General features: G+C 50.1%; 8 protein-coding genes across 8 annotated transcripts; 6 read left to right on the plus strand and 2 right to left on the minus strand.

The window, feature by feature from the left end:
- Positions 1-310: 310 nt before the first annotated feature.
- LDX57_011796 (uncharacterized protein) lies at positions 311-3,177 on the plus strand. The gene is made up of 2 exons (XM_046093538.1): positions 311-953; positions 1,002-3,177. Exons 1-2 carry the CDS (start codon positions 634-636, stop codon positions 3,022-3,024), a joined length of 2,343 nt encoding a protein of 780 aa, XP_045949516.1. The 5' UTR covers positions 311-633; the 3' UTR covers positions 3,025-3,177.
- A 1,715-nt stretch (positions 3,178-4,892) lies between these two features.
- On the plus strand, positions 4,893-5,993 carry LDX57_011797 (uncharacterized protein; the record flags this gene model as incomplete). The annotated part of the gene is made up of 1 exon (XM_046093539.1): positions 4,893-5,993. The coding sequence occupies one exon, from the start codon at positions 4,893-4,895 to the stop codon at positions 5,991-5,993; it is 1,101 nt and encodes a 366-aa protein (XP_045949517.1).
- A 3,924-nt stretch (positions 5,994-9,917) lies between these two features.
- LDX57_011798 (alpha/beta hydrolase) lies at positions 9,918-10,859 on the minus strand (the record flags this gene model as incomplete). Its single annotated transcript, XM_046093540.1, has 1 exon — positions 9,918-10,859. The coding sequence occupies one exon, from the start codon at positions 10,857-10,859 to the stop codon at positions 9,918-9,920; it is 942 nt and encodes a 313-aa protein (XP_045949518.1).
- A 1,037-nt stretch (positions 10,860-11,896) lies between these two features.
- On the plus strand, positions 11,897-13,259 carry LDX57_011799 (acetyl xylan esterase; the record flags this gene model as incomplete). The annotated part of the gene is made up of 2 exons (XM_046093541.1): positions 11,897-12,689; positions 12,807-13,259. The coding sequence occupies exons 1-2, from the start codon at positions 12,030-12,032 to the stop codon at positions 13,257-13,259; spliced, it is 1,113 nt and encodes a 370-aa protein (XP_045949519.1). The 5' UTR covers positions 11,897-12,029.
- A 128-nt stretch (positions 13,260-13,387) lies between these two features.
- LDX57_011800 (MFS transporter) lies at positions 13,388-15,010 on the minus strand (the record flags this gene model as incomplete). Its single annotated transcript, XM_046093542.1, has 3 exons — positions 13,388-14,368; positions 14,437-14,823; positions 14,891-15,010. The coding sequence occupies 3 exons, from the start codon at positions 15,008-15,010 to the stop codon at positions 13,388-13,390; spliced, it is 1,488 nt and encodes a 495-aa protein (XP_045949520.1).
- Positions 15,011-17,750: 2,740 nt separating this feature from the next.
- TRK1_2 (low affinity potassium transporter) lies at positions 17,751-19,073 on the plus strand (the record flags this gene model as incomplete). The annotated part of the gene is made up of 1 exon (XM_046093543.1): positions 17,751-19,073. The coding sequence occupies one exon, from the start codon at positions 17,751-17,753 to the stop codon at positions 19,071-19,073; it is 1,323 nt and encodes a 440-aa protein (XP_045949521.1).
- A 95-nt stretch (positions 19,074-19,168) lies between these two features.
- TRK1_3 (potassium transporter) lies at positions 19,169-19,741 on the plus strand (the record flags this gene model as incomplete). The annotated part of the gene is made up of 1 exon (XM_046093544.1): positions 19,169-19,741. The coding sequence occupies one exon, from the start codon at positions 19,169-19,171 to the stop codon at positions 19,739-19,741; it is 573 nt and encodes a 190-aa protein (XP_045949522.1).
- A 4,984-nt stretch (positions 19,742-24,725) lies between these two features.
- LDX57_011803 (uncharacterized protein) lies at positions 24,726-25,571 on the plus strand (the record flags this gene model as incomplete). Its single annotated transcript, XM_046093545.1, has 1 exon — positions 24,726-25,571. One exon carries the CDS (start codon positions 24,726-24,728, stop codon positions 25,569-25,571), a length of 846 nt encoding a protein of 281 aa, XP_045949523.1.
- Between the last annotated feature and the right edge of the window lie 223 nt (positions 25,572-25,794).

The following is a 25,794-nucleotide window of genomic DNA, read 5'->3' on the forward strand; positions in this document are numbered from 1 at the left end:
GCCATCGTACTTTGGTTGTTGGATGTTGATACTATTCGCTGTTCGTTATCAAAGACCTTTCCCATCAATTCTGGCTCCTCATTTGAAAGAGCAGCGATTATAAGGATGGTTCACAGTCAAATTGAATGCCATTGAATGCTGGTGATCTTCACTGCTGTCACTGTGAAACGTCAAGAGTCAAGAAAAGGGTCGGCGCGTGGTCACGTGAGAGGAAAGGTCCCGATTACTCATCTTGGTGCCTGGGCGCCTGGGTGCTGCTGCCTTATACCAACCACAAAGACCTGGTCAACGTCAGCATCAGACTCAACAGGGAAGAACCAAGAATCACTTCCGATGCTGAAGGAAAGGGCCTCTACTCCCGAAAAATTAGACCCAAGTCCCGATACCCGTCCCCAAGTGCTATCTCAGAGGACCTATATCTGACATCATAGACACGTTGTGTGTCGGGATTGCGCCTTCCAACAGTAGCATACTCTCTGCTCTTGCCATCATTCTGTGCTCAGCGGGAAGGTGTCTTCCTTTTCAATATGATGAACTTTGCCCGAGGCCCTCCCTGGGCTATTTCTCCATGTTCCATAACTCCAACCATCCTTAACGCAACGTTCTCTCCGGGAAAAAACAGGCAGATTACCAATGATGCGTCTCGTTCTGCTTTGCTTCTTACTCTTCTGGGGCTCTTGTACCGTCCGTGCCCAGGCTGAACATGACAGTTCAGTGGGTTGGGCGCCGCGTGGCCTCTTTCGCCCTCGCCAGAAAAACGGCAATCCCCCTTGGAGTCCCCCTGGGAGTGCTGCACGGTGCCCCCAACATGCTGCCAAAGAGATTTCTGCCCCCAAAGCCAATGTTTGGCAGGGGCTATTGCCTGAGGAAACGGCTTCCGTGGTGGAATGGCTACATCAGCAGCCCGAGTTGAATCTAACTGAGAAGAGTGCTGGATCCTGGGATAACTCCATGTGAGAGCGGGCTCTACCTGCCGATGGGTGCTTGCTGACCAAAGATAGTGCTCTGGTCGAGCTTTTGCACCCGAACAAGAGCAAAGTCGTGCCCTATCTCGATGATAACTGCACTGCCCCCCTACGGTTTGCCCGTGTCACCCTGGATAATCGTGCTACTGTTGACGCGCACTACGCCGAAATTCGCGTCGGTCCGCTGCCAGTCGAGCAGAATGTAACGCAATGGACGCCACTGGGCTTTGACTGGACACGAAAGTCGAATGGGAAGGTACGCAATCTGTACGCCGACCTCGCATCCTTGAGAGAATGGATGTACATCATTAGCGCTAGCATTGCGGATATCACACTGGATCTTTGGAACGGCACCGCGCTGGGCCTGGAAAACGACACTCTGGACATCGCCGGGTTTAACCCTATGTGGCAGGACGACGACCGCGTCGTGCGTTGGGATTCTTTCTGGAATCAACCGACGGACGAATTCGACGCCCAGAGCCTTCTACCATTGGGGCTTTTTTTCAAGTCTGATGTGACCGGTCGCGATCCTTCACAGTGGGAATTACAGGGCTGGTTATATAACAACATCTTCTACAACACTACCGACGCTTTTCGTGCGGCCTATTATTCACCCGGTTTCGTCAAGCTGGGCGCCAACATTGAGGGCGACTGGGCTCGCACCGGTCAACACGGCGAGACTTTTCCACAGGACGAGAAAGAGCCCCCCGTGTCGGTGGCTCCGGGAGGCAATCGGTTCTCGATGGATATAGAGAAACAGTATGTTACGTGGATGGATTTCTCCTTCTACATCGGCTTCTCGCGCCACACCGGGGTGTCTCTATTCGACATTCAATACCAAGGTCAGCGTATCCTATATGAACTAGGCCTACAGGAAGTATTGGCCCATTACGCAGGCAACGATCCGGTACAGTCGGGCATGACACCTCTGGACTCCTTCTTTGGATTTGGGTCGAATACTTTCACGCTGATCAAGGGTTTCGACTGTCCCTCCTACGCCACCTATCTCAACTCTTCGTTCTACTTCAACGAAACGACGCACACTCATATTGATAGTCTGTGCCTGTTCGAATATAACGCCGACCACCCACTTCAACACCATATCGCCGACGAATACTCGGGCGCCACCCGCAACGTCTACTTTACCCTGCGCTCGGTGGCGACGGTTGGCAACTATGACTACATCCTCAGCTATACATTTCACCTGGACGGCTCCATCGGCATCGATGTGCGCTATTCTGGTTATATCATAGGGGCGTTTTACGCACACAACGACGACTACGGTTATCAGATTCACGACGCACTGTCTGGGTCGATGCATGACCATGTCTTGAACTTCAAAGCCGACTTCGACGTGGTCGGTCCGGCTAATTCGGTGCAGCTAACGTCGGTGGTGCCTGTCTCCAAATCGTATGTCTGGTCCGATCGGCCGCGCAGTACCATGATGCTACAACGGTCCCTGATTGCCACTGAGGATGATGGCCGATTAAATTGGGAGCCAAATGGCGCCAAGCAAGTTCACATCGTCAACCAAGACGCGCCAAACCGCTATGGAGAGTTTCGTGGCTACCAGATTTTGCCCGGACATACAGCGCATCTCACGGTGCTTAACTCGAGCAACTTGGCGAACGCGGCACACTGGGCCGAGTACGACGTCCAAATCACCCGGCAGCATGACTGGGAGCAGCGTTCGGCATATCCGCTCAACAACCTGGACGTTCACGATCCACCGATCGACTTTGACGACTTCTTTGACAGCGAGAGTCTCAATCAGACTGACTTGGTCGTCTGGGTGAATCTGGGAATGCACCATGTCCCGAACACGGCGGACCTGCCCAATACTGTCGTCACAACCTCGCATTCCAGCGTGCGCTTTGTGCCGGTCAACTACTTCCCGCTTAACCCCAGTCAACGCACTATTCAAGCGGTGCACATCAAGTACGGTAATGGGTCGGCGACAGTGGAGGACTTTGGACAAACGGGAGAGAGTTGCGCAGTACCCAGCATCGAGGAACAGCTGGAACCGTTGTATGAATATCAAGTGGATGTAGAGCTCTGATAGCTGTATGACCCCAACGGTTATTTGGTTATCCTTACATCAACCCAAAATTGTTAGCCAGAGGAACCTTCGATGGTCTTCTTTCATTGTGCTTGACATGAAGTATAGGCACTGCTCCTACAACGGTAGATATTGAAGTATACAATACACAAGGATGCTTTAGTATTCATAAATACTGTGTTCCATCATAATGAAAAGAAACAACAAAGGCCCCGTAGGCAGTAGATAAGTAATACGATCGTTTGCCTTTCTCACTGATTCACCAGTCAGCAGAATCTCAGTCATTCTACCAGAATGAGAGGAGAGGAAAGAATCAGTAATGTTAGCAGAACATTGGCCACGCCATCCCTTTGGTGCATTTAACGGTCGTAATGGGACCCGGCCTCGGCAAATATGATATAAATTGCAGGGTCGCGCTGCGAGATGAAGAGGCGTCTGTCCATCGAACATTAGTCCCAAGAATTCGGACACATACGGCAGAGACTCACTTATCGCCAAAGGCACTCTATGCTCGAGCGATGCTCAACGTCATACCTGTGCGGGCCATTTGCTTCCATAGAAGCTTGTAATGACAGGATAACCCTCAACAACAGCCCGTTGTAGGAGGCGTCACTTGTTGGCCCCAAGGGTAGGGTGAATGCGTGCTGAAAGTGTAGATTCATGATGGCCTTTATTCAGGCAAGGTCCTAGTATACCTTTCTTTGCTCATCTGAAAACAGCAGATGCCAGGTATTCTGCTTCCGCGTATTCTTTTTTGCATAGCTTTTCGGTGGGCGAGACGTAAGCATGAATAACCTCTTGTAGCAAGATTGACGGCATTATCCCATTGATCAGTTGGTATTCATTTCACGTCTCTCCGTCTTTGCGGTTGAATATCTTGACGATCGGCTATGCTGACTTCTGAATTTGCTGTTCGATTCCCTGTACTTCGAAGATTCCCAGGACGAAGACGAAATGCCTCAGTAGAGTCAAGAGAGCCTCGTTAGTCAGGGCACAAAATAACGAATTCCTTGAATGTTGCTCTAAGTCTGACGCTGTGTATTGTACACAGCACTCGAGTCGGACACACAAGCCTTTGAAGGCTCGATATTAGCAATCGCAACTCTTCTTAATCTCTTAAAGGTGAAAGGTGATTTCAATGTCGATTTGGGGAGTAGAATGGTAGATTACCTTCGACCTGCAGGCACTGCTTCTGGAACTCCAACACGAATGGATGATCCCGCCAGTCTGGGGATATTTCGATCAGGTTTCCTCGTTTTACTTGCATACTATCGACAATCATACGCAGGTAAGCCAATCCCTTTCGCATGTCTCAAGAGCTCCGCTGCCTGCGCCCCGATCTGGATATTCTTTGCGTTGAAGCTCCCACGACTCCATCCCATGTGCGTTATATTCTGAATCAATCTTTCGGTCAGGTTGCCGTTCTGGTGAAGCTGGTGTTGATTTACAAGAATTCCACTTTCACTCCACTTTGCCGTAGAGTTAATGCCATTATAAGTTTCACAAAATCGGTGTTCACTCCAGGGTTGGTGATGATTTCACTGTTATCACTCAATAGATGGGACAAACTCCTTCACTCCTCTCTGCTTAATCCTTTTCCTCTTGATCATATGTTTTGCCATCTCTTGGGACTTCCGGCTTGAGCATGTAGCGAAAGAATGACGAAGAACTGGATATAGTTCTGCCTCGTATTGATGGCGGTTGCCGGATCCGAATTCCGCCCAACACTCATTAAAGTTCTTATCATGTAACGATTCCCTCATCGTAGTCAAACTTTTCGATGAGTCAAAGTTTCTCTTCCACCTTACAAAGATCATCTATTTTCCAAAGAGCTTCAGTTAGTACTCAAGTGCTCAAAGTGCTCTAACATGAAACTGGATTCGGACACTCACGTTCAAGAGTCGATCCAACATGGATCTGATGAGAGGCGAGCTCTTTTGACAGAATTAGCGTCTGCTCTCAAAGTCCACGCCGTGCCCGCGTCCTTCTGGGCGTGCCTTCAGATGTCAGATCTTTCAGCCCTGAAATCCTTTGTCCAACAAGCGAAAGTGTCCTATCAACAAGCATTGCTCCTCTGGAATAGCTTCGACCTCATCCCACGACTCTGGATGCTGAGAGTTTTTTGTCTGTCCGACACTAGAGAAGCTGTAGAACGTGACAAAAGGCAATGTGTTTTGACCGGCTTCGCCCCCGCCTTCGCCTACGAAATCTTTCCCGATGCACTGAAGATAGACTCGCTCCCCGAGTTCTGGGAGCTACTGCCGGTCCTTTTTGACCGGGAGACGGTGTGCAAGTGGAAAGAGGCAGCGTTTCCAGATCCGGCCAACCCAACCACTTGCATCCCCCAGCATCTGATTTCTCTAAGCCCCAACCTTTACCATATTTGGTCCAAGGGGCTCTGCGCATTCAAGCCGATCTCGGTCTCCGCTGATCAGAAAGAGCTCGAAATTGAATTTCACTGGCTTCCTCGTGAAGCACATGGTCCGCTTGATGATGTCAACCTTGACCAAACTCCGCTCTCATCGGCAGGACTGGAAGGTGTTGACGGAGCATACCTTCACGCATTCAAGGGGCCGCTCATCAAAACCGGCGACAGATTCCTTCTGACTACCGAAAACCCCGAGACGCACCCGCTTCCAAGCTTTCCGCTTCTCGAGATGTCTTTCAAGCTGAGCTGGATCGTCTCACTATCGGCGGTGAAGGAACCTAGCTGGGGCCAAGAGGATGTTGACTCACACCCACTAGAGGAGGATATTGATTCACTCCTCGCAGAAGAACGCCGGTTGGGGAATATATACGGCGACGATGATGAGGACTATGATTTCTTCTTTTTTACTAATCCAGCTGGAGAAACGGTTCCCGAGGTATCCGCGTCCACTGCTAGGACTCAGAACACACCCTTAGGAACCAGGCAGATGTCCAGTTTTCTGGGTCTTTTTGATTACTCGATAACTTTCTCATCTTCTTAAGGACCTTCTAATTCTAATATTTCTTGCTTTTGTGAAATCCCTGGTACCTTCCCTAACACTATAGAAGTGTAGTCGATAAGCATGCAACGGCCTTGATTCGGGTAGGACACTATTACACCTTTGTTTAAGCATTTCGAGACCGACAGGTGTTAGTAAGCTCTTTCTTGAATTCCACGAAGACGACGCTTAATGAACTGTGCGTAGAGATTGTGTTCGGGTCTTCCTGTTCCATGGCTTTGGACATACAGATGATCATGAAAAGCAGCTGCCCTTGATAGCCAGTATACTGTGTATGAAGGGAAATATCTTGGATGGTGTATTTGGCACTCACAGTTACCATAAACTGAGACCGGGTTTTTATCGTTCTCACGTTTGTCTTAAGGTCTGTACACTGTCAAAGCCTCTTTGGCGTCGCGAGTAGACGTCTCTACTAATGTAGCCGGTTACAGTCTTGCCAACAGCCAAGCGCACCACTTCACCGCTCAGACTGGGGCATTCAGCGATACGTGGACGGGACCAGGCGTCTCTACGGGGTCCTCAACGCGCATCTCCGGCAATAATAGAGTACTGTGAATAAAATTCGACACCTCAAAAGAAAAATCATACTTTAACAACAGGGGCCCTGAGCTTCCTGTCCAGAGGAGCTACATTAAACCTCGCATAATGAGGCCGGCAATCTGTTAAGCACACGAATATTCAAACACTAGAAATCAAAGTCGATAGGATCCCAGCTTGCGCCTGGATCTGGGAGCCGTATGGGAGCTGTCTGGAACTGATCCAGTTGTTGCAACCAGTACGTCTCGTCGAAGGTATGTGGCATTGCGTAGGAATCGAGGGTCAGCGATGTTTGCATGGGCTCTTTGCTGCTTGATGCATCCAAAGACAGTGAATGTTTTTCGCTTCCGGCCGTGAAATGGGGTGTCAACTCTGTCGTGGTATCTTGCATCACAGGAACGGGGGACTTTGAGGTAGAGACTGGGATGAAAGGGTTATTGCGGGTTTCGGAAGAATCATAGATTTTCTCATAGCACCGTTGAATGACTCGAAGGCCTGATCTGGCAACCGGGTTCACAGTTTCCACTTGTGAAAGTCTGTCTATTGATTGCTCTAGCATATGCTTGATATGTTGTTTTGTCTGGTGGCTTTCCGGTGGGCACGTGCGCAGTATAACGCATAGTAAGATCGAGGCATCGATAGTAAAAAATGCTAGACTGAAGAGCGGGTAGTGATGTTTGCTGGTCTGCCCGAACAGACGTTGTTGAGATTCCAATGTTGCAAGGGCGGCCTTCAATGCGGCTTTCCGGCTCTCTGCATGAGTTATGACATGCGGTCGATGTAACGTCATAAGAAATGAGTTCACTAGCTGCCAAGTTTCCTCTCGCTGCAGTGGGAGGTAAGGAAATTCCCTGTCCCAACGGGTGTCAGGATTTTCAGATCGAAGATAAGGCGGTGCATTATCTAGCAATGAAGTTACTTGCTCATGAAGATCTTGTATAACGGAATAGTCTTTGGTGTAAGGCCTGCCGATCTTCAGTGCCCGCATTTTGTGGACCTTGTGGGCAAGTGCATCTTTTAGCAAGCATGCTGAGACCGTTGTCGGTGCTGAACTACTCTTTCCCGGTTGCACGGTTCCTGGTATGGCCTCGGAGGGAGCGACTGGTATATTACAGTCAATTGGTGGTTTGACATCGCAGTCATCCGCATTGATCATACGTGGTCGACCAAGGATCATAGCCATAAAGCTAGGCAAGTTAGACAGGAATGGCCAGGGCCAGTGCGTTATAGCGTACCTATCCCATGCAAATAGATTCATCCAGGCGCGCTTCTTGTACTCTTCATACCATAAAATACTCAGAGTTTCTGGAATACTGTCAGGACCCGACTGAGTCACGTCTCTGTGTCTGTGGAGACCTAATTCTTGCCCTTGCCTTGAGTTCGCCGTTAGCGCTTGCATAGGGAAGAACTTAGGTGATCAAGGATTTCTCGAGAGGGGAGTAGAACAGACCTTATAGAGTTGCCTAAACTATGCCATGCTTCGGCACCTTTCCCTAGACTCTTGAGCCATAAAGAACGGAGATGATCAGCCTGGACAGCAGTAAGAGTTCTATTCTGTCTTCCGAGGATTGTTAACAGCTCTTCCCCTTGATCGCTGTATTCCTGTGACGTGGCAAGCTCCCCTGATGACAACTGATCTTGAGTGAAAGTGTCGGGTTCCCAGAACTGGAGTGTGAGCGCGAGTACCTGGAAAAGTAGGGTCGGAAAGTAGTGCAACTCTCTCGTCAGTTCCTGGGGTTTGAGATATGTTAGACTGCTTTGCGCAGTCTTTCTCTTTGTCCAATGCGACAATAAATCATCAAAAAACGGTCGTTCTAGGATAAAGTAATGCCAATTCACATCGTTGAAAAAGATATCAACTAGACGTTTGATCACGCTAATTGAGGGTAGCTTAGCGAGAAGGCCGCGAGCCTTTTCCCCTTGCAGGGTAGACTGAGAGGTACTACTAGTACAGGTAGCAGCAATTGTATGAAACTCGCCATTGTCTTGCAATATCTTTTCACCGTTAGTCAGAGCTCTTGTGCAGCTTTGGTATAACATACCCGAGTCAGTTCCATAAAAGAGTTACTGTTATCTATGGATGAATACCCCAGGTTAGCCGAAGCCTCCGAAGCCGGCAATATCGTGTTCGGTCGGTCTTGATTGTCAAAAGAGTTTGCCGTGGGAGTATTAGGCCTATCAGTATATTGGACCTCATGATTGGATCTATACACGGTTATCAGAGGTTTAAGATTCAGGAATACAAGCAGCTGTCAACCAGATGAATGATGAAAAAGGATACTAACGTGGATAGAGTGTCGTAATGGCAGCTATTAGGGACCTTGCGTGCTACACAGTTATTACATGGACATTTGCGGTCACACTGCAGCTATCAGTGAAACTGAAAAGATTGAAATCCGAGGATGAGGGAGACAACTCTTTGCTTTCTTCGGTAACATTCGGAGCAAGATGTCACCACGCGTCTGCGTTTTGACAGCGGTTGGGTGGCACGTTGATGCATTCTGGAGACTAGGCAAGGTGATGCAAGGGATAGTTGCTCGGAAGGTCTAGGACTCTACTGGGGACTGTACCTGTAGAGCCGGGGCTGGAAGAATATTCTTCCCATAGATCATCATTTTAACAGGATTACTCTACCTAAAGGCTTCTGTGAAGTTGATTTACATCCTACTGTCAACGGTCTGCAAATACACATAACGAAGCTAAAGTTGCGAAGACAGGTCAGAATTCACCCAATCAGTCAAACACTGAATGCGCTTCTTCAAACTCAAGTATTTTGATCTAACTCTTGAAGGGGTGGCTAGAAGGGAACGTCATGGTGGGTTCAAAGTCCGGTAAACCCGAAGAGCTCATCATGGGTGTCCTCGGATCGGCCGATGGGTTTCGGGCGAAATTTTACCTACCTTGAGAGGGCCGAAAGCAACTTCGAATAGAGGTTTCGGACCATGTTTCGGACGGCTTTCAGAGCTTAGAGATCCACTGTTCCAAATTTGATTACATTGTCATCACGCCCACGCCGATGAAAGCGGCGATAGGAGCTAGACTCACCACGTTCCACTGGGACCCGTTAAAGTCGCCATGGGCATTTTCGGGCTTCGGCTCTCTGGTGGACTGCGTGCGATTGTTTCTGGGTCGCTCTAGTATAGCATGAAGTATTTAAGGGTGAAATTAGATCAGACTATATCTCGGTTTCTACTCTCGTTTCATCATGAGTGACAAAATTTGTGCCATTGCTAACAATTGGACCTGGCCTTAAGGTTACTTATTGGAATAGTAAGGGTTTATGCGTGCGAAACACATTGAAACATACATAACACTAATTAAACATGCCAATTCTTTTCACAACATCGCCGAAGTTCTAACAGCCACCATTCAATTGTCAACGCCGAGATGTTTCTCAAGAAACGGCAAAACCTGACCAAGAGCAGGCTTAACAGCCTCCGGCTTATCATAAAGCATATAATGCGAAACACCTGGAAGAACAACAAGACTCTTCTCTTTGGAAGCAGCACGGCCGTGGATTTCCGAGGCATCGCGATAGGCACCGAAGCTCCCTGGTTTGTCACCAACCACCACCATGAACGGTCGGGTCATGAGTTGTTCGGCGTGGTTGAAAGCGTCCCATGCCAGGGCAGCACTATTGAAGGAGAAAAGACCACTGCAGGCGCCATTGGATGCCTGGCCACGCTCTGTTTTGTAATACTCGGTGGCCTCGATAGTATCAATGTCCGTCGTTGCCTGCTTGGCTTCGGCAACTGTGGAGGGGAGATAGTTCAGAATAAATCGTTGAGCCCCCTGGGCCTCGAGAGTCCGTTGGTTGGCGATCTTTTCTAGGGTGTCGGCTGGGTCGAAATTACCGAAGGCTTCACGAGTGAGGCGTCCAAAGTTGACGGGGGTGATTCCAACGGCGCACTGGAGGCGATAGTCGGTCATGATGGCATTGAGAGCGTAGCCGCCTCCACCGCAGATGCCCAACACTCCGATTCTCTTGGAGTCGACGTAGGGAAGCGTCTGAAGGTAGTCCACCACGAAGCGAAAGTCGGAGACTCGAAACTCGGGGTTCTCCATCAGGCGAGGCTCAGCACCCGAAGCGCCTTGGAAGGAAGCGTCGAAAGCCACGACCACAAAGCCGGCTTCGGCGATCGCCCTGCCGTAGACACCACCAGACGTTTGCGCCTTGCAAGAGCCGATGGGATGGGCAGACACAACAGCCGGGTATGTCTTGTTCTTGTCGAAGTTCGGGGGGGAGTAGATATCGGCCGCGATGTTCCACGCAATGTTGGGAATAGCGACGGTCTGGACGGGAGTAGGCATTGTAGGTGAAGATGAGAATGATGAGATGAAAATATGTTGTTCCTCAAAATGCTTGAGAGGAATTGAGAGTGTATGCAAGTCCAGCTGGTGGTTTATGAAGGAGCTCGATATGCGGTAGCGATGCCTTCATTCTTCGGCCGATGGGAACTGATCGTCCGCGACAAGCTTTACTTACCCCAACAATAACCCTACTTCGGCCGATTGATAACGATTCATCGGGTCAGCACATATTCTGGAGCGGCCCAGGACTTAGCGATGATATCTCCGACCGAGTAATCGAGAAGGAGTCAGGTTGTCGGGAATGCTGACGGTGAGTGGTGAAGTCTTCGGGAGAATTAATGGATGATGAGCATCGGCGGGGATGTAGCTGAGGTGCCGAATCCCTGTCAATTTGAGATCTTCTTGTATAATAATGATGCACAGTGATTCGACGAGATGCTTGATAGTATGATTGAGTTGGGATATTGTAAACGGGAAATCAAGGAGAAAAGTCTCTCTTAGATGGCCGATGCCAGTCCCCATAGTACTGTTATACACCACCAAGTACAATTTACCACTTTATTCTCCTCATATATATATACGTAGTCTGTTGTCATTCTGCCTCCCTATCTTTTAATTGTGTTTGTCAATCTTACAATCCTTTTAGACTAGATCACCTCCAGGACTCCCAAATATATACCCAGAAGTGGGATTTCACCTAGACATTTATCTACTAAAGTCAGTTCATACCACTTGAGTACAGCTCAAAGTGCTCTTATATGTGCCTATATACAGATAGCAGACTAAATGAATCCGATAGGGTTGACAGCATTTCAAGAGCCACGGCCATCGGTCGATCTATAGACCAACAGGCTCGAAAGGAACACAGGGTGCTTAACTAACTGGCTGGGTTTAGTACATGCTTAGGCTCTTCGCTCAGAGCTTTCTTTGCCTCCTGGGTTTTTCCCCATTTCTCTAATCGAATCAATCCTGCAGACCAGCCCAACTCGTCACGGCTAATATGCCCCCCCCTCCAGCCTATGCAGGTCCTTTTGGCTGAACTGCCCGGCTAGAGAATGGCCGACTAAACATGCACGCTAGACCGGCCTGAAACAGCGTCTAGCGCATTTCGTCACGGAGCAAGCATCACTTTCTGCAACACTCCACGCTTCACTGTTTTGATCCCTGTCAATGCGGAGAAGAGCCCGTTTTGCATACCATGTCTCCGCTCGTCCGTCAACGCCAGGAGATGCCGTTGTAGTACTATATAAACCATGTAACAATAGTCGGACGGCACCGCAGTTCCTACAGTACTGTACATCCTCGTTCCAGCTGCCCTCGCTAACAAGCCAGCAATCAAAAGGATCAAGCAAGATGCACCCCCTCACCACCCTCCTCCCCATTTTCCTATGGGCACTCAGCACCACCGCACTCACCCTCCACCATGACGACCATGCAAAACACCTCCTCCCCCGCGCCGGCTCCCTCGAACAAATCACCGACTTTGGAGATAATCCCACAAACGTAGGCATGTACATCTACGTGCCGACCAACCTCGCCCCGAACCCCGCCATCATCGTCGGCATCCACTGGTGCACGGGCACCGCGCAGGCGTTCTACACCGGGTCGCCGTACGCGACCTACGCCGAGCAATACGGCTACATTGTGATCTATCCCGAGAGTCCGTATGAGGGCGGATGCTGGGATGTGAGTTCGCAGGCGACGTTGACGAGGGATGGCGGCGGAAATAGTAATTCGATTGCGAATATGGTGGCTTGGGCGGTGGAGAAGTATGGCGCAGATGAGGAGAGGGTGTATGTGACGGGGTTGAGTTCGGGGGCTATGATGACGGTATTTTCATTCCTTGTTCTGTTCCTCTTGTCTTTTCTGTGGGAGTGAAGCGTGGGAAGTTTGTTCGATCTGTTGATCTGACATCTAACGATTTGTTGATATGATATGATATGATAGAACGTCATGGCAGCAACATACCCCGACCTCTTCGCCGCCGGAATCGTCTACGCCGGCGTCCCAGCAGGGTGTTTCCTCAGCACCGCGGACGAGAAAAACGCCTGGAACAGTACCTGCTCCCAAGGTGACTCAATCACCACGCCCGAGCACTGGGCCGCCATCGCCAAAGCCATGGACCCCGGGTATGACGGCCCAAGGCCCAAAATGCAGATCTACCACGGCAGCGAAGACGCGACGCTGGATCCGCAGAACTACTACGAAACGTGTAAGCAGTGGGCGGGGGTGTTTGGGTATGAGTATGAGAGTCCGGAGGAGACGAAGAGCGATACGCCCCTGGCGAACTGGGAGTCAACGGTCTGGGGAGAGAGCTTGACGGGGGTGTTGGCGGGGGGTGTGGATCATGGGATTCAGATTCAGGGGGAGGAGGATATGGTTTGGTTTGGGTTTGCTTAGAGGGATTAGGTATATGGGTATGGAGGTGTGGTTTCGGTGGATGGGATTGTTCCTGGGGAGAGTTGGGTTTCGGAACTATATCGTCTTCGCATTCATGGATTCATTCAAATACTATCATGTTCCTCAACTCAAGGCGCTCTCTCCCTCCCTATCGCCCTCAACCTAGCCCCCCACACCCACAAAACCAACGGCGCGGGAATTGCCAACCCCATGCACAAGAACGCCAACAAGCTATTCCCCCACCCATACCCAAGTCTCTCATACAGCTGCGGCGCAAAAATCGGAAACGCAAACCCCAGCATATAGGAGAGCACACGCATAGCAGCACTCGCCGACGCCGTATGCGTAAATTCATCAAGCAAATAAGCCAAACAACCTTGACCGATCATGAAGCTGCCCCAGGTGAAGATGGCAGCGCCGATGTCCACCACGATCCAGGGCGCGTGCTTCTCAGCTGACCAGCCGTACCAGAACAGGCCGACGGGGATGAGCACCACGCTGGGGATGAGGTAGGGGACACGGAACTCGGGTGTGGGCGGGGATGCTGGACCGGCTCGGTCGCGCATCCGCCGGTAGATAAAGTCCATGAGGTGGCCGCCGAGTTGGGCTGAGAGGGTCGTGCCGACGGCGATGGAGATGTAGTTGAGGCTGCTGATTGTTGAGGACTGGCCGTATCGGTTCATCCAGAGGGTGGCGTATGTGGAGAGCATGAGGATGTAGATGCCGAAGTCGAGGGCGTATATGAGGGACAGGAGTTGAATGATGGGACGGTGGACCATGAGATGGAGAGGCCTGTAGAGGTTCTTGCCTAGTTGAGCGCAGAGACTATCTGTATTGTGGTGCTGCAGGTTGGGGGTCTGGGTGCGTGCTTTGCGGTGGAGCAGAACAGGCGTGTAGCATTCTTGAATCACGACGGTGCCTAGGAGCAATACGGCGACGTCGAAGATGGACAGGATCCAGAAGAGCCAGTGCCAGTGGAGGTTCTGTGCTGCGAGGCCGCCGATAATGGGACCTAATGCCGGACCCAGGAAGGGGATCAGGGTGGCTAGGGCTAGCGATTTCCCGCGGTCTTTGGCGTGAAACATGTCGGCCATGATGGGGGCTGTGAGCTGTAGGTGAATCAGTTCATATGCACTATAACGTAGAATGACTGCTGCGAGATTGATCAGGAACTCACAGCGATGCCCACACAGCCTCCAATCGCAGCCAGAAACCGCCCGACCATCATCAGCCCAGGAGAATCCCCCACCGGACAGAGGCTATTCCACAAGATATACCACACATTACAAGCCATCCAGACCGGCTTGCGACCGTACATCTCCGACAAAGCGCCGACAAGAAACGGACCAAACCCGAGCCCTAGCAGGTACACAGAGAAGGCGATCTGGGTTGCCAGCTCGCTCATTCTGAGGTCTTCGGCGATTTGGCTTAGGGCCACGGCCATCATACTGGCGGACATAAGTCCGGCCAATTGGGCGCAGGATACGACCATTGCGATGGAGACTTTGCGGGTCAAGGTCCAGTTGTAGGGGTTTTGGGGATCGTCGGGGCTGTCCCAGGTTGCCTAGAGAATTTATGATTAGTCTTGATTTCTGCGAAGGTAGATGTTTGACCAAGCACAGAGAACCGACTCCGTATGTTTCCTTCAACACATCGAGCTGTGCTTGAGCATTGAGAGCTTCTGTATAATCTGCCTCCTGCTTCTCGGCCTCCACATTCGGGGATACTTCTAGTCCTTTAGCAGCGTTCATGATAACAATCTCATGAACAAAAACTCGAGCCTCTTCGTCACACAGATCAAGTAACCATCGAAGAAACTACCAACTGTCTGTCCACGACAACCCTCCATCCTTAAATAACCCGAACACAAATACACCGAACCCAGCAACATAAACCCGAGTCGGATCATCACGAACCGACTCGGATCAGATAAGTAACTGACCTATGAACGCCCCTCACGCATGAGCTTGTCCATCATCAGTCAGATTATAGTCCCATCCCGAACGAGCCCATCTAATCTGATGCAGTAACCCGCGCCGAGTAACCCGAGCACCGTCGAGCGGATCTGCTCCAATCCGACCAGAAAGCGGGTTAGTAGGGTTGCATTGCGGGTGCTACTAGTCTGTCTTCCCCCGTACGATGGCGTGCTGGAAGGAAGAGATAACAAAGAAGAGTTGGTTCCAAGTGACTCATTCTCATGCATGATTGCAGGGGTCTGTTGGTCGATTCGGCATTCGGATGCTGATTGATAAGATGGGGTGTTCCAGGCTGCAGTGGCTGCCTGGTAGGTTGATGGGCTTGGACTGGATTGTTCTGGTATGCGATCGATGTAGTGAAGGAAGTGTGGCAGGTTATCTCGATCGGACGGTGGTTGTAAGATGTAATGTGTTCACAAGGATAGAATCAATTTCTTCAGTGTTATGGTTAGCACCGTGTTCTTTCTACGCCATCTGAACCAGAATATCCGGTAGAAAAGACTGCTTGGTTGTACACATGGACTACAGAATTCTACTTTTCGGCAATGCGCTAGTATAGCCGCTATATCAATAGCTGGGTTCGTAGTTGAATTGATGTGTTAGTTAATCTGACATGATTTTCCACGTTCTCACGAACTCAAAGTCAAGCAGCTCGTGGACGCCAAAACATTGCCCTATATCAACAAACAAAAAGGTGAACAGATGCCTAAACAACAAGGCAGTACAAGAAATAGAATCCATCTAGCTATGATGGCCATGGATAGAGCACCACCGCGCCCTGTCCGATGCACCACTCAATCATCCAGGGCTCATTCGTAGTATCAGGAGACAAGTCACAAGGGATTTCAGAGCTCACTGTGAGATCAAACCGGGCAATATCTTGGGTGAGACGAGCCTCTTTGGTCAATTCCAATTTCCTGCAACCATCAATCCACAGTGGACCTAAATCTAAGTAAAATAGCGATTTTGGCATAAATATCCCAATGGTCGCCCAATGGACCATGTGCTCCATGCGAATATACTCACCTCTTGACGCCAATGTTGCGTCTTCAGGGCAAATAGAAAGGCATTTATAGTACGAATAGCCTGGAAAAAACCCCTCGAAAATGACGGTCGAATTTGGGGGCTGCTGGAGAAGCATCCGCCGCCAGCTTGCCTCCGGGCGCAAATACGCCTGTTCTCTCTCCCTTGAGAGTTGTGGGATGTCGGGGGAGTAAATGAAGTATTCGGGTATAGTTCGCGAGAGTCGCGCACAGATAATATCTCTCCATATTCTTTCGGCCACAAGTGGGTTCATGATGCTGGGCTGGTCTGGATCTACCGTATTGCAAGGGATATAAAACAATGCCTGCTGTATCCTGCGGGAGGACTTGATCAGGTCATTCCACATATAACAGACGCGAGCTGAGATTAGCAATGTGTGTGTATCTAAGTTCAGCAAAATGGCTTCCAGGAGCTCTGTGATATAGAATAAACCATGAGCTTTGCTTTCAGGAAGTGTTACTTCAGACATCTTGGCTGAGATTGGGAAACTCGGATACGTTCGAGGCGGTTTGGGAGAAAAGTTCGTTGGTTGTTGACTTTGATGAATCGAGAGTGCTCGACAGAATCTATGTTGGTCAATCAGACTGTGAGTCATTGTGAAGCTTTCTGGTCTTGATTCCGTGATGCCGTGATTCTGTCGTCATTTGGAGTATGCGACTGCTTGGCTCATCATGGAAAACATAGCAATCAACTCGATCGCATACCACTCCAGCAGCTTATGCAATGAATTAGTCAGTCAATCTCAAAGTCAGGAAACCAATACTCACCTTAAATTGCTATAAGGTGGATGGTCCAGATCCACAACCAACGTGACCTGTCCAGACAGCCCTAATCAATCAGTCAATCAACGCCTCATTCAATACCTACCTAGCCACTGCCAAACAACAATCCTCACCTCCTGCTCCTTCCTACTCTCTCCGGTCTATTTCCCATTAAGGTTGAACAGCCTCAGAAACCGTGATGTCAATGGTGGCAAATGAGCGATTATTCCCGTCCATTGGTTGGTCCGCCCACCGTTTTCCTTCCGGAGCTCAAGTGCTCAACGAGAGCAGACCAGACCGGCTGGAGGGAGCTCGCGGCTTGCATTTGCTTTTCAAGCCTCGCATATGAAAGAATGCTCGAGTGAGAGCCAACAGGTTTTTCCTTTCCGTCTTCCCCGCTCTTTTCAGAGAACCTTCTTTGTTCGCTATTTAAGCTAGCTTTTCCTGTCGGCTGCCTGCTCAGTGGTTGTGGTTAAAGAGCGCAAAGAAACGAAGGACGTAGCGATGCTATCGGCCCCTAGACGAGGTATTTGTTGGCTTTTGTGCTAGCACGTCGTGTTCAAGTCTTTGCTATTTATTGCACGTCCTATTTATCGGCAGGTAAGTTGGACGTCTTTACGCTCCTTCCTTACCTTTCGGATTTTGCTGATTAGTTAGTCACCTTTCGGTTCAGCTAGTTCCTCGCGTCGTCTTCCCTGCTCGTCCTACTGATGTCTCAGCGAGATAATTCTCCCCTGCGACTCTATCATCATTACATCTACATTTCCTTTTGGGTTGTTTTCGCCTCGGTGATCTTCTATCTCCCGGGCGGGGTCACCTATACCAATGCCTTGCTTCTTGCTTCCGGCGCCGCGACCCAGACAGGTTTGAATCCCGTCGATCTGAACCGGCTCCATGTCGTGCAGCAGGCGATACTGTGGGTCGTGCCCATGGTCACCAACGTCGTTTTCATGCACTCGCTGCTCGTGCTGGTTCGTCTGTATTGGTTTCGGAGACGGTTTCGAGGTGCCATCCATGACGCTAAGACGCTCTGTCGGACGCAGCGCCGGAGAATGAATCAAGAGCTCGGTGCTCTCGAGGAGCAGGAGCGGAACGCCGTGAATATCAGCAGACCGATAGTGCCACCCTGGTCGGGCAACAATGAAGAGCAGCCTCTGCTGGGGAGGATAAACGATGATGACGACGCGGTATCTCCGCGCAGGTACCAGGCCACTAGCCCTCATATCACCTTTGAGGACGACAGAGAGCTGGGGAGCAAACACAGGCGTCGTTCGAGCATCGGGTCTCGCCGACGTTCGATATCCGAATCAGTCGCTGATTCGGGCGTGAACGATCCTGCCGTCGGTATGCCACCGTTGCCCTCTTTGATGTGGCAATCCTCCATCGCCAGCTATTCCGACTGGAACGAGGCGCAGAAGGAGGAGCTGGGAGGCATCGAATATAGGGCACTGAAAACGCTGCTCATCATCCTGGTCTGCTACTTTGTCGCGTTCCATGTGCTGGGGACGGTGCTGTTCGTGGCGTGGGTGCTAATCAGTCGACGGCACGACCCGATCTTCTCGGACATCCAGGTCGCTCCCTCTTGGTGGGCTGTGTTCACTGCGGGTTCCGCGTTCAACGACTTGGGGTATACTTTGACGAGAAACTCCATGGCCTCCTTCCGCACCGATGCCTTCCCCTTGCTGGTCATGACGTTTCTCATCGTGATCGGAAACACGGGGTTTCCGTGCATGCTGCGGTTAATCATCTGGATGCTATCCAAGGCCACATCCTATGGCACCACTTTGGATGAGGAGCTGCAATACCTGCTCAATCATCCACGGCGATGCTTCACGCTGCTCTTCCCTAGTGCAGAAACCTGGCGTCTTGCCGCCGTGCTGTTGATACTCAACGCGATTGACCTGTTAATTTTCTACACCATGCAAGAGGTAGGCATCTTATACCCTGAATCGTACGCTCGACCAGATATTAAGGCACTAATGCAATTCAGATCCCGGGTGACGAGCCCATTTCACCGGGCATCCGCTTCGTGAACGGACTCTTTCAGATCGCGTCCACCCGCACGGCCGGGTTCAGCATCATCTCGCTAGGTCACCTGCATCCCGCCGTGCAGGTCTCCTTCGTGGTCATGATGTATATTTCCGCATTCCCCATCGCCATCGCCATTCGGAAGACCAACGTATACGAGGAAAAGAGCCTCGGCATCTACGACGAAGACGAGGACGACGAAGACGAAGCGGCCAAACCCAACGCGAACCGTGGACTCGCTGCGCACATCCAGCGTCAGCTCGGGTTCGATCTCTGGTATGTGATGTTGGGGTTTTTCTTCGTCGCAATGGCAGAGGGACCACGGCTGCAGCCACACGAAAAAGACATTGCCTTTTCGCTCTTTCCGATCCTCTTCGAAATTGTCTCCGCATACGGCACGGTGGGTTTATCGCTGGGATATCCCGGGACTCAGACGAGCCTCTGCGCCGAGTTCAACACGGTGTCGAAATTGATCGTCATCGCGATGCAGGTGCGTGGTCGACACCGTGGTCTGCCACATTCGCTGGACCATGCAATCTTGTTGCCGTGTGAGGTGCATCAGGGAGAACAGGGTGAATGGCCGTGGAAGCGGTGGCTGAAAAAAAGGGGGTCAAACCTGAGTAGTTTTTTCCTGCATGGTGATACTCATGAGGAAGCGGAGAGAATAGTGTGAGTAGGTTCATTACTCAATGTAGTAATTGCTCGGACTTTATGCACTGGGCATCACCAAATGTAGCTGTAGGACAACAGAAGATAGCCATATCAATGACTGATCGGCTAGGACGGCGCAAGTCAGCATTGGCTGTCGGTCCGGAGCGCCGGAACCCACCATTGTCGCACATCAGCACTCCATCTTTCCTTTCCATCGGACTTGCCGAAACTGATGTATACAGCCCGGGCGCATACCGATCAGTAATGCTAGCATCATATCATTATCTGACGGCAGGTCACCACCGTTCCAGATCCAATTAGACCAGGGGGGAGGCTGACGGGGAGGAAATAAATTCTCATTCCCAGCCGACACCGACGCAGTCAGATCTCATTGTCATCACATTCACGACTCGACTCGACTCGCTCCGGAGAGAGCGAGGTAATTCCGAAAAAAACCTAAAAAGGGATTGCATTGGACAATTGGGCCCATAATCCATTCTCGAATGAGTAAATCTGCACGACCCGTACGAAGTACGAAGTACGGCTAGAAGGAAAGAAAGTGGAGCTTGCGCCGGTAAGAACCATCAAATTCTTCCATGTGAGTCAATTCCAAGGATATTCGGAACTCGGCGCGGGCATTAGCACTTTAGCAGCGAGGAAAGGGAAAAAATCATCAGCCCTAAACTGGATCCGCTCAAGGGTCCGAGGCGAAAAAAGAAAAAAAAGTTCACGATGAAAAATCCGATCCACGGATGAAGGTCGATTTGACAAGTCGGAGGCCCGGCGAGATTAACGCCGACTCCGACCGCCGTCTAACGTAATCAGTAAGCGAACCGGCCATGTAAGCGAGCCGGCCAGCTTGGCAGCCCGCATACATGCTTATATTAGAATTTTGATTTATATACAAGATAGATTCTTTGAAGCCCGAAATCAGGTGTTTCGATTAGGGCACCTTGTTCGTATGTGTCCTACAACATGACAATTACTGCAGCGAGACGGCGCACGCCGGCATGACTGATCATCCTTAAGCCCTGTATCACCGGCTGCTTCCTCTGAAGATTGGACGTGTACGAAGGCCTCGCATGTTTCCTAAATAATGTAGCCATTCAAGCCATTCATCTGATGTTGATTCCGCTGTTCTTTTTTCTTTCGTCGTTCAACAGCCTCACGAAGTTGGGAGTTCTCTTGTTCCAAAAGAATAGTTCGGTTCAGGGCTATCTCAGCGCCTTTGAAGATATATGATACGGCAGTTTGTATAGGCGAAGCCAGAGGATCTGTTTCTTGAAGCAATTGAAAAATTTTTGACTCATGTCTCTTGAATTGCTTCAAATTCTTAGGTGTTTTGGTGACAGTTGAAGTTGTTTTTTAACTGCTTGGCCGGCTTTTCTCCCTGTAAAAGATGAACTTATTCAAGACCTTGCTTAGATTGAAAGAAACGATTCCGGCGGCTTTGAAGGCACTTTGGATATTCATTTTGTTAAAAGCTTGAACATGAGCTTCCGAATAAATGTCAAGAAAGTCAATCTTCTCAACATGGTGATATTCAATTCGTATAAAATGTTCAAGAAGACCGTTATACGCCTGCTTTAATGACGAGAAGCAGGTTACATCCAATGACTGACAGAGATGAGAGGAATTGACAGGCATACACACTGGAATAACGTTGTTCTCTCGGCATATATCATCAAACTGAGACGTTAAATGAGAATCATGTCTGTCAAAGATCAAGAGACTATATTGGTCAGTTCTTCGGTCCTTGATATAAGAAATAAAGTGTTCTTTAAGCCAGTGTTCTCCGATTTTCCGATTAGTCCAGCCGTTTGGCGATATCGCGATACGCCACGAAAAAGGCAGGCTGCCTTCATATCATGCCTGAATATGCGTCTTCGCCTTCAACACCAAATACGCGGGCAACGCCCAACCAGTGGCATTAATACACTCGATTGAAGTTACCCATTCGCGATTGCCTGACTGTATAAAGAATGGTCTTCTCTTGCAAAAAGAACGCGTAACAACTTTGGCTATAGCCATCAAGCCCATAGCGAAGCCGATTTTATCAAAGTTGTAGATATCTTCATCTGCAATTCTATATATAACGACAACGACTTGAACGCGTTGAAACCAGACCTGTATAACTTCAGGATTCTCACACTTTGCCCGTTTATAGCTAATTTGACGAATAAACCGACTCTTCAAGAAAACATGCCAAAAAATGAAGTTATATACCCATTTCTCGTCTACGAAGCAAGTTCTACCTTGACCACGCTTCTGCAGCAAAATTGTAGCCATATGACGGACTTAAAAATGTCTTGACGCTGCGCCACATTGATCAAGCGAATGAATCCATTCAACAAGTGCATTCTCTTCTAAAGAAGTCAATTTATAGGAATTGGCGCGTGTTTCCTTGCAAAATGTGATTCTTTTGAAGCGTTCTTGCAGTGTTGACCGAGGAACTTGGAAAACACGCGCGGCTTCACGAATTGACGAAATTTGATGTTTTTGAATAGCCTCAACTGCCAAACAGAGCCTGCCTTCTTGTTCCACCAAGACTTTTGGCGATTTAGACATTTTTGGTGGAGAAATTGATGTTTGAATAGCCTTATCCCCAATGGATGGGCGATTCTTGTTGGGGTGGCCGGTTCGCCTACGTGGCCGGTTCGCTTACTGATTACGTTAGATGAGATGAGTCAGCGGAGATTGTCACAAGGGAGTTATGCATGGATGACAGTGTTATGCAATTCCATGCACCAGCTCGTAACGAACGCCTCTTGCTGTTTTCAAGAACTGCCAGCCCTACTGGCTGACCTCATGCCAACTCTAGCAACATCCCTTTTCTTTTTGCCTTGCTGCAGCTGCCGGCTTTACCCCTGACAGGTTTTTCATCACGGTCATGTCATTCTTCAGATTCGCCCAGACCGGATGAAATCATGGGCGTTCGGTCTCGACGATCATTTGCGCCGGCCTGGAGGATCGGTCGCCGTCGTGACGTCATGACCTTATCGGACAGGGACGGTGGCAGCCTATGATCGAGAATGCCATTGTTTGGGGTCGACAGCAGGCAACATGCTGCGATGGTTCACGGCAGACGTGGCTATTAAGTATTGGGGTTGGGGATGGGAGATTGTTAGGTATAGAGCAAGGTGGTGATAGACAGGAGTAATCAGATGTACTTCGTACTTCGTATATCGCCCCGTATGCATGGACATTGTATGTATCCACTAGTTATCCACTATCCACTATCTCCTTGTGCAATGTAGATGCCAGATACGGAGACCCGAGACACTGATCGTGATACAGCCTCCGGGTTGTGGCTCAGATCCACAAGGCTGTGTGTCTCATCTTAGTCGAGCTGGGTAGATAACATGTTAGATAAGTCCGGTCTGGGGATGACCGCCTCATAGTCGGAGATTTGATTTGATCTCGTACGATCTGACCTCGTACTGTGGGTAGATTGTTATAGTCCCAACGTTGCGTATCACTAGATCCGTATCTCTCTGCCTGCTACCTGGCACAGCCCCGGCGGATCGACCCCTTGGCGGGAAGGCTGCCAAGAGGGATTCGTGGAAGGGGGTTATCTGGGGATAAGCCCAACCTCTCTACCGACCAGTGGAGAGCCGCAAGGTGCAAAGCCATTAGTTTCCTATGTAAGAGAAGCATACGTGCTCGACTCGCAGGGTCCCCCTCAAGGAGGGGAATGTGGCAGCCTGTGTCACGCCTCCGTGCCTGCGTGTGTGGGATTACGTGGTGATCTCTTGCAGGCATCAAAGAGAAGGTAAGGTAGTTGATAGGTGACGAGAGTGTACATACTCGGAACTCCGCGCACCAATGCGGCGCGACAGGTGGCCGTCATCCGAGAAACGATTACGACCTACTCCGGGGGAAGGAGAGGAAGCACCGACCAACCTTAGGTAAAGAATGGAGATAAACGAGGCCGGACCGAGCGATGTGTAATACGAAATTACGGTTATGGGCATAGTTGGCCCAGAGAGGCAGCTGAGGGGCTCCTCGGAGATGGGGAATAAGAGTCATGATGACTTGCCAGGTTGAGCCGCGCCTTGTTTTTGGGGACACACGGCGTTGCTTGGCAGTCGTACTTCCTTATTTGTGATGAGATATTGGTAATTAGTATTCCCTTTTCATACGAATTATTATTGTGGTTGACATTAAGTATGGCAGAAAGACAATGTAGATGATTTCCAAGCACTACTCTAGACAGTGAAAAGACATGCTCACTAATCGGAAATTGGAAATCCATACGGGAGCAACGGCAGGATCTTAACGGAAGTAAACCAACCGGAGGGAACGGCGCGGGAAGATTGGTCATCCGTGACTCACAGAGGGAAGGCGGTCAATCTCTCTTTCCGTGGTTGCGCTGTTTCTGTCTGCCTCCGGGATCCGATCGGCGTGTCGGACTTAGACGGTGGATTTAATTTTTTAGCACATGGAAAAGAAAAGAAATCAATTATAAATGTTTAATGAAAAATCCAAAGAAAAAAAAATGATTCAGCCTACTGGATTTTCTCAACAAGTGGATATATCAACTCCTGCTTGCCCCGTTAACTCGATACAGTCGCCTTTCTTGATATTATTTACTCTACTCTACACCCAGACCGATAATTCGCACGTCCGCCAGCCAACATCAACCTACATACATCCATCCACATAATCCTACACCGTACATGATACTACAGACTCCTTCCAGTCTGCCCAGCCAACAATCATTCGTCTGCCAGCTAGCCTCGTCAAACGGACAACCGGTGGATCCCAGCCCGACCATTGATTTTTTCGACTTGCGACGATAACGCGTCTATCATTATTGCAATAGTGCGACCGCATTCTTCAGGCTGCAAAGGCCAAAGACAGAAGTACTAGCGATAAGCGTTGACTCACCGCCCCGCTCTGATTGGGAGATCGCCCGACCGCCGGAAACAGCCACGCCCGACTTCTGCCTGAGTCACGATTTCTGGGGTTGAGCTCATAAGCACATCAACGCCGGACTTTGCGCCATGGCCGTCTCTGCCTCCCCCACACCTTCGTCTTCTCCTTCTTCCTCTCCTACTTCTACCTCTCCCTCCCGCCCTCAAGTCTTCTCCTCTCCCAGCTCCTACTTTAATTCTCTGGTTCGTCGACGCGAACAAAAGAAAATGAGCATCACTCAGACATACTACCTCGCCCACACCGCCCGCAAGAAGCTCACTCGGGAAGCTTCGCGGGCGGACCACGATCTGCGTCTCCTCGTCGGACACGCCAACCTCCTAGACTCTCTCATGCTGGACCTCGCCGCCGCCGAACAAGAACAAGAACGCTGGTTCAACCAGACCGTCAGCGGTGCCACCAAGACCACTCCCGACGCCGAGCCTCGCCGCATCCAATGGGCCGAGACCGTCGTCGAGGAGCCCGAAGAAGACTGGGACGGCGACGACCTGTCGGACGTCGACTCGGATGTCAGCGACGATGACTCCGACCTGAGCGAAGATGAATACGAACCCACCCTCTACGCTCCCGTCGTCCGCCGACGAGCTCCCTCCCCCGTCGCGGTCATCCGCGAGAAAGAAGTGGAGGAAGACTACGAGACCGACTCCGACTCGGAGTTTGAATATGACGACGCGGAGGATCTGGAGGAATTGACCCTCACTCGATCACCCTCCCGACAGTCACCGCCTGAATTGGCCCTGGACTCCGACGAGGAGTCGGAAGATGACTCCATGCCGCCGTCCCCGCCTCAACCTACCCTGGACTCCTTCAGCGAGAAGGAAGCCCAAAGCACCGAGATCCCGCTGTCCGATGCCGAATTGGACCGGGGGTATTACATCTCCAATCAACCGCAGAACCCATTGATTGAAGCCTATTGATTGGGCCTCAATTCCTTTTCGACGACTCAGTCGTTGTATCATACTGCGATGTAATACCCCTTAATCTTTTTTTTTCTCTCTCTCTCTCTTGGGATTTTCCTCGTGTGTTTTGGCATTTTTCCAGCGGGTCCGGCGTTTATCATTTTTTGGATACAAAAATTTCTTCTGGGCATTTTGGTTGGCTACTTCGGATTTAGCACTTTGCATGGTGCGAAATTGCATT

The sequence above is a fragment of the Aspergillus melleus genome (genome assembly GCF_016097325.1).
Source record: "Aspergillus melleus strain CBS 546.65 chromosome Unknown contig7, whole genome shotgun sequence".
Taxonomy (NCBI): domain Eukaryota; kingdom Fungi; phylum Ascomycota; class Eurotiomycetes; order Eurotiales; family Aspergillaceae; genus Aspergillus; species Aspergillus melleus.

Excerpts from the sequence above, each read along its gene's own strand:
- LDX57_011796 (XM_046093538.1), top strand. The coding sequence starts at position 634 with ATGATGCGTCTCGTTCTGCTTTGCTTCTTACTCTTCTGGGGCTCTTGT. Across the intron at positions 954-1,001 it reads GGATCCTGGGATAACTCCAT|TGCTCTGGTCGAGCTTTTGC; the intron begins GTGAGAGCGGGC and ends GACCAAAGATAG.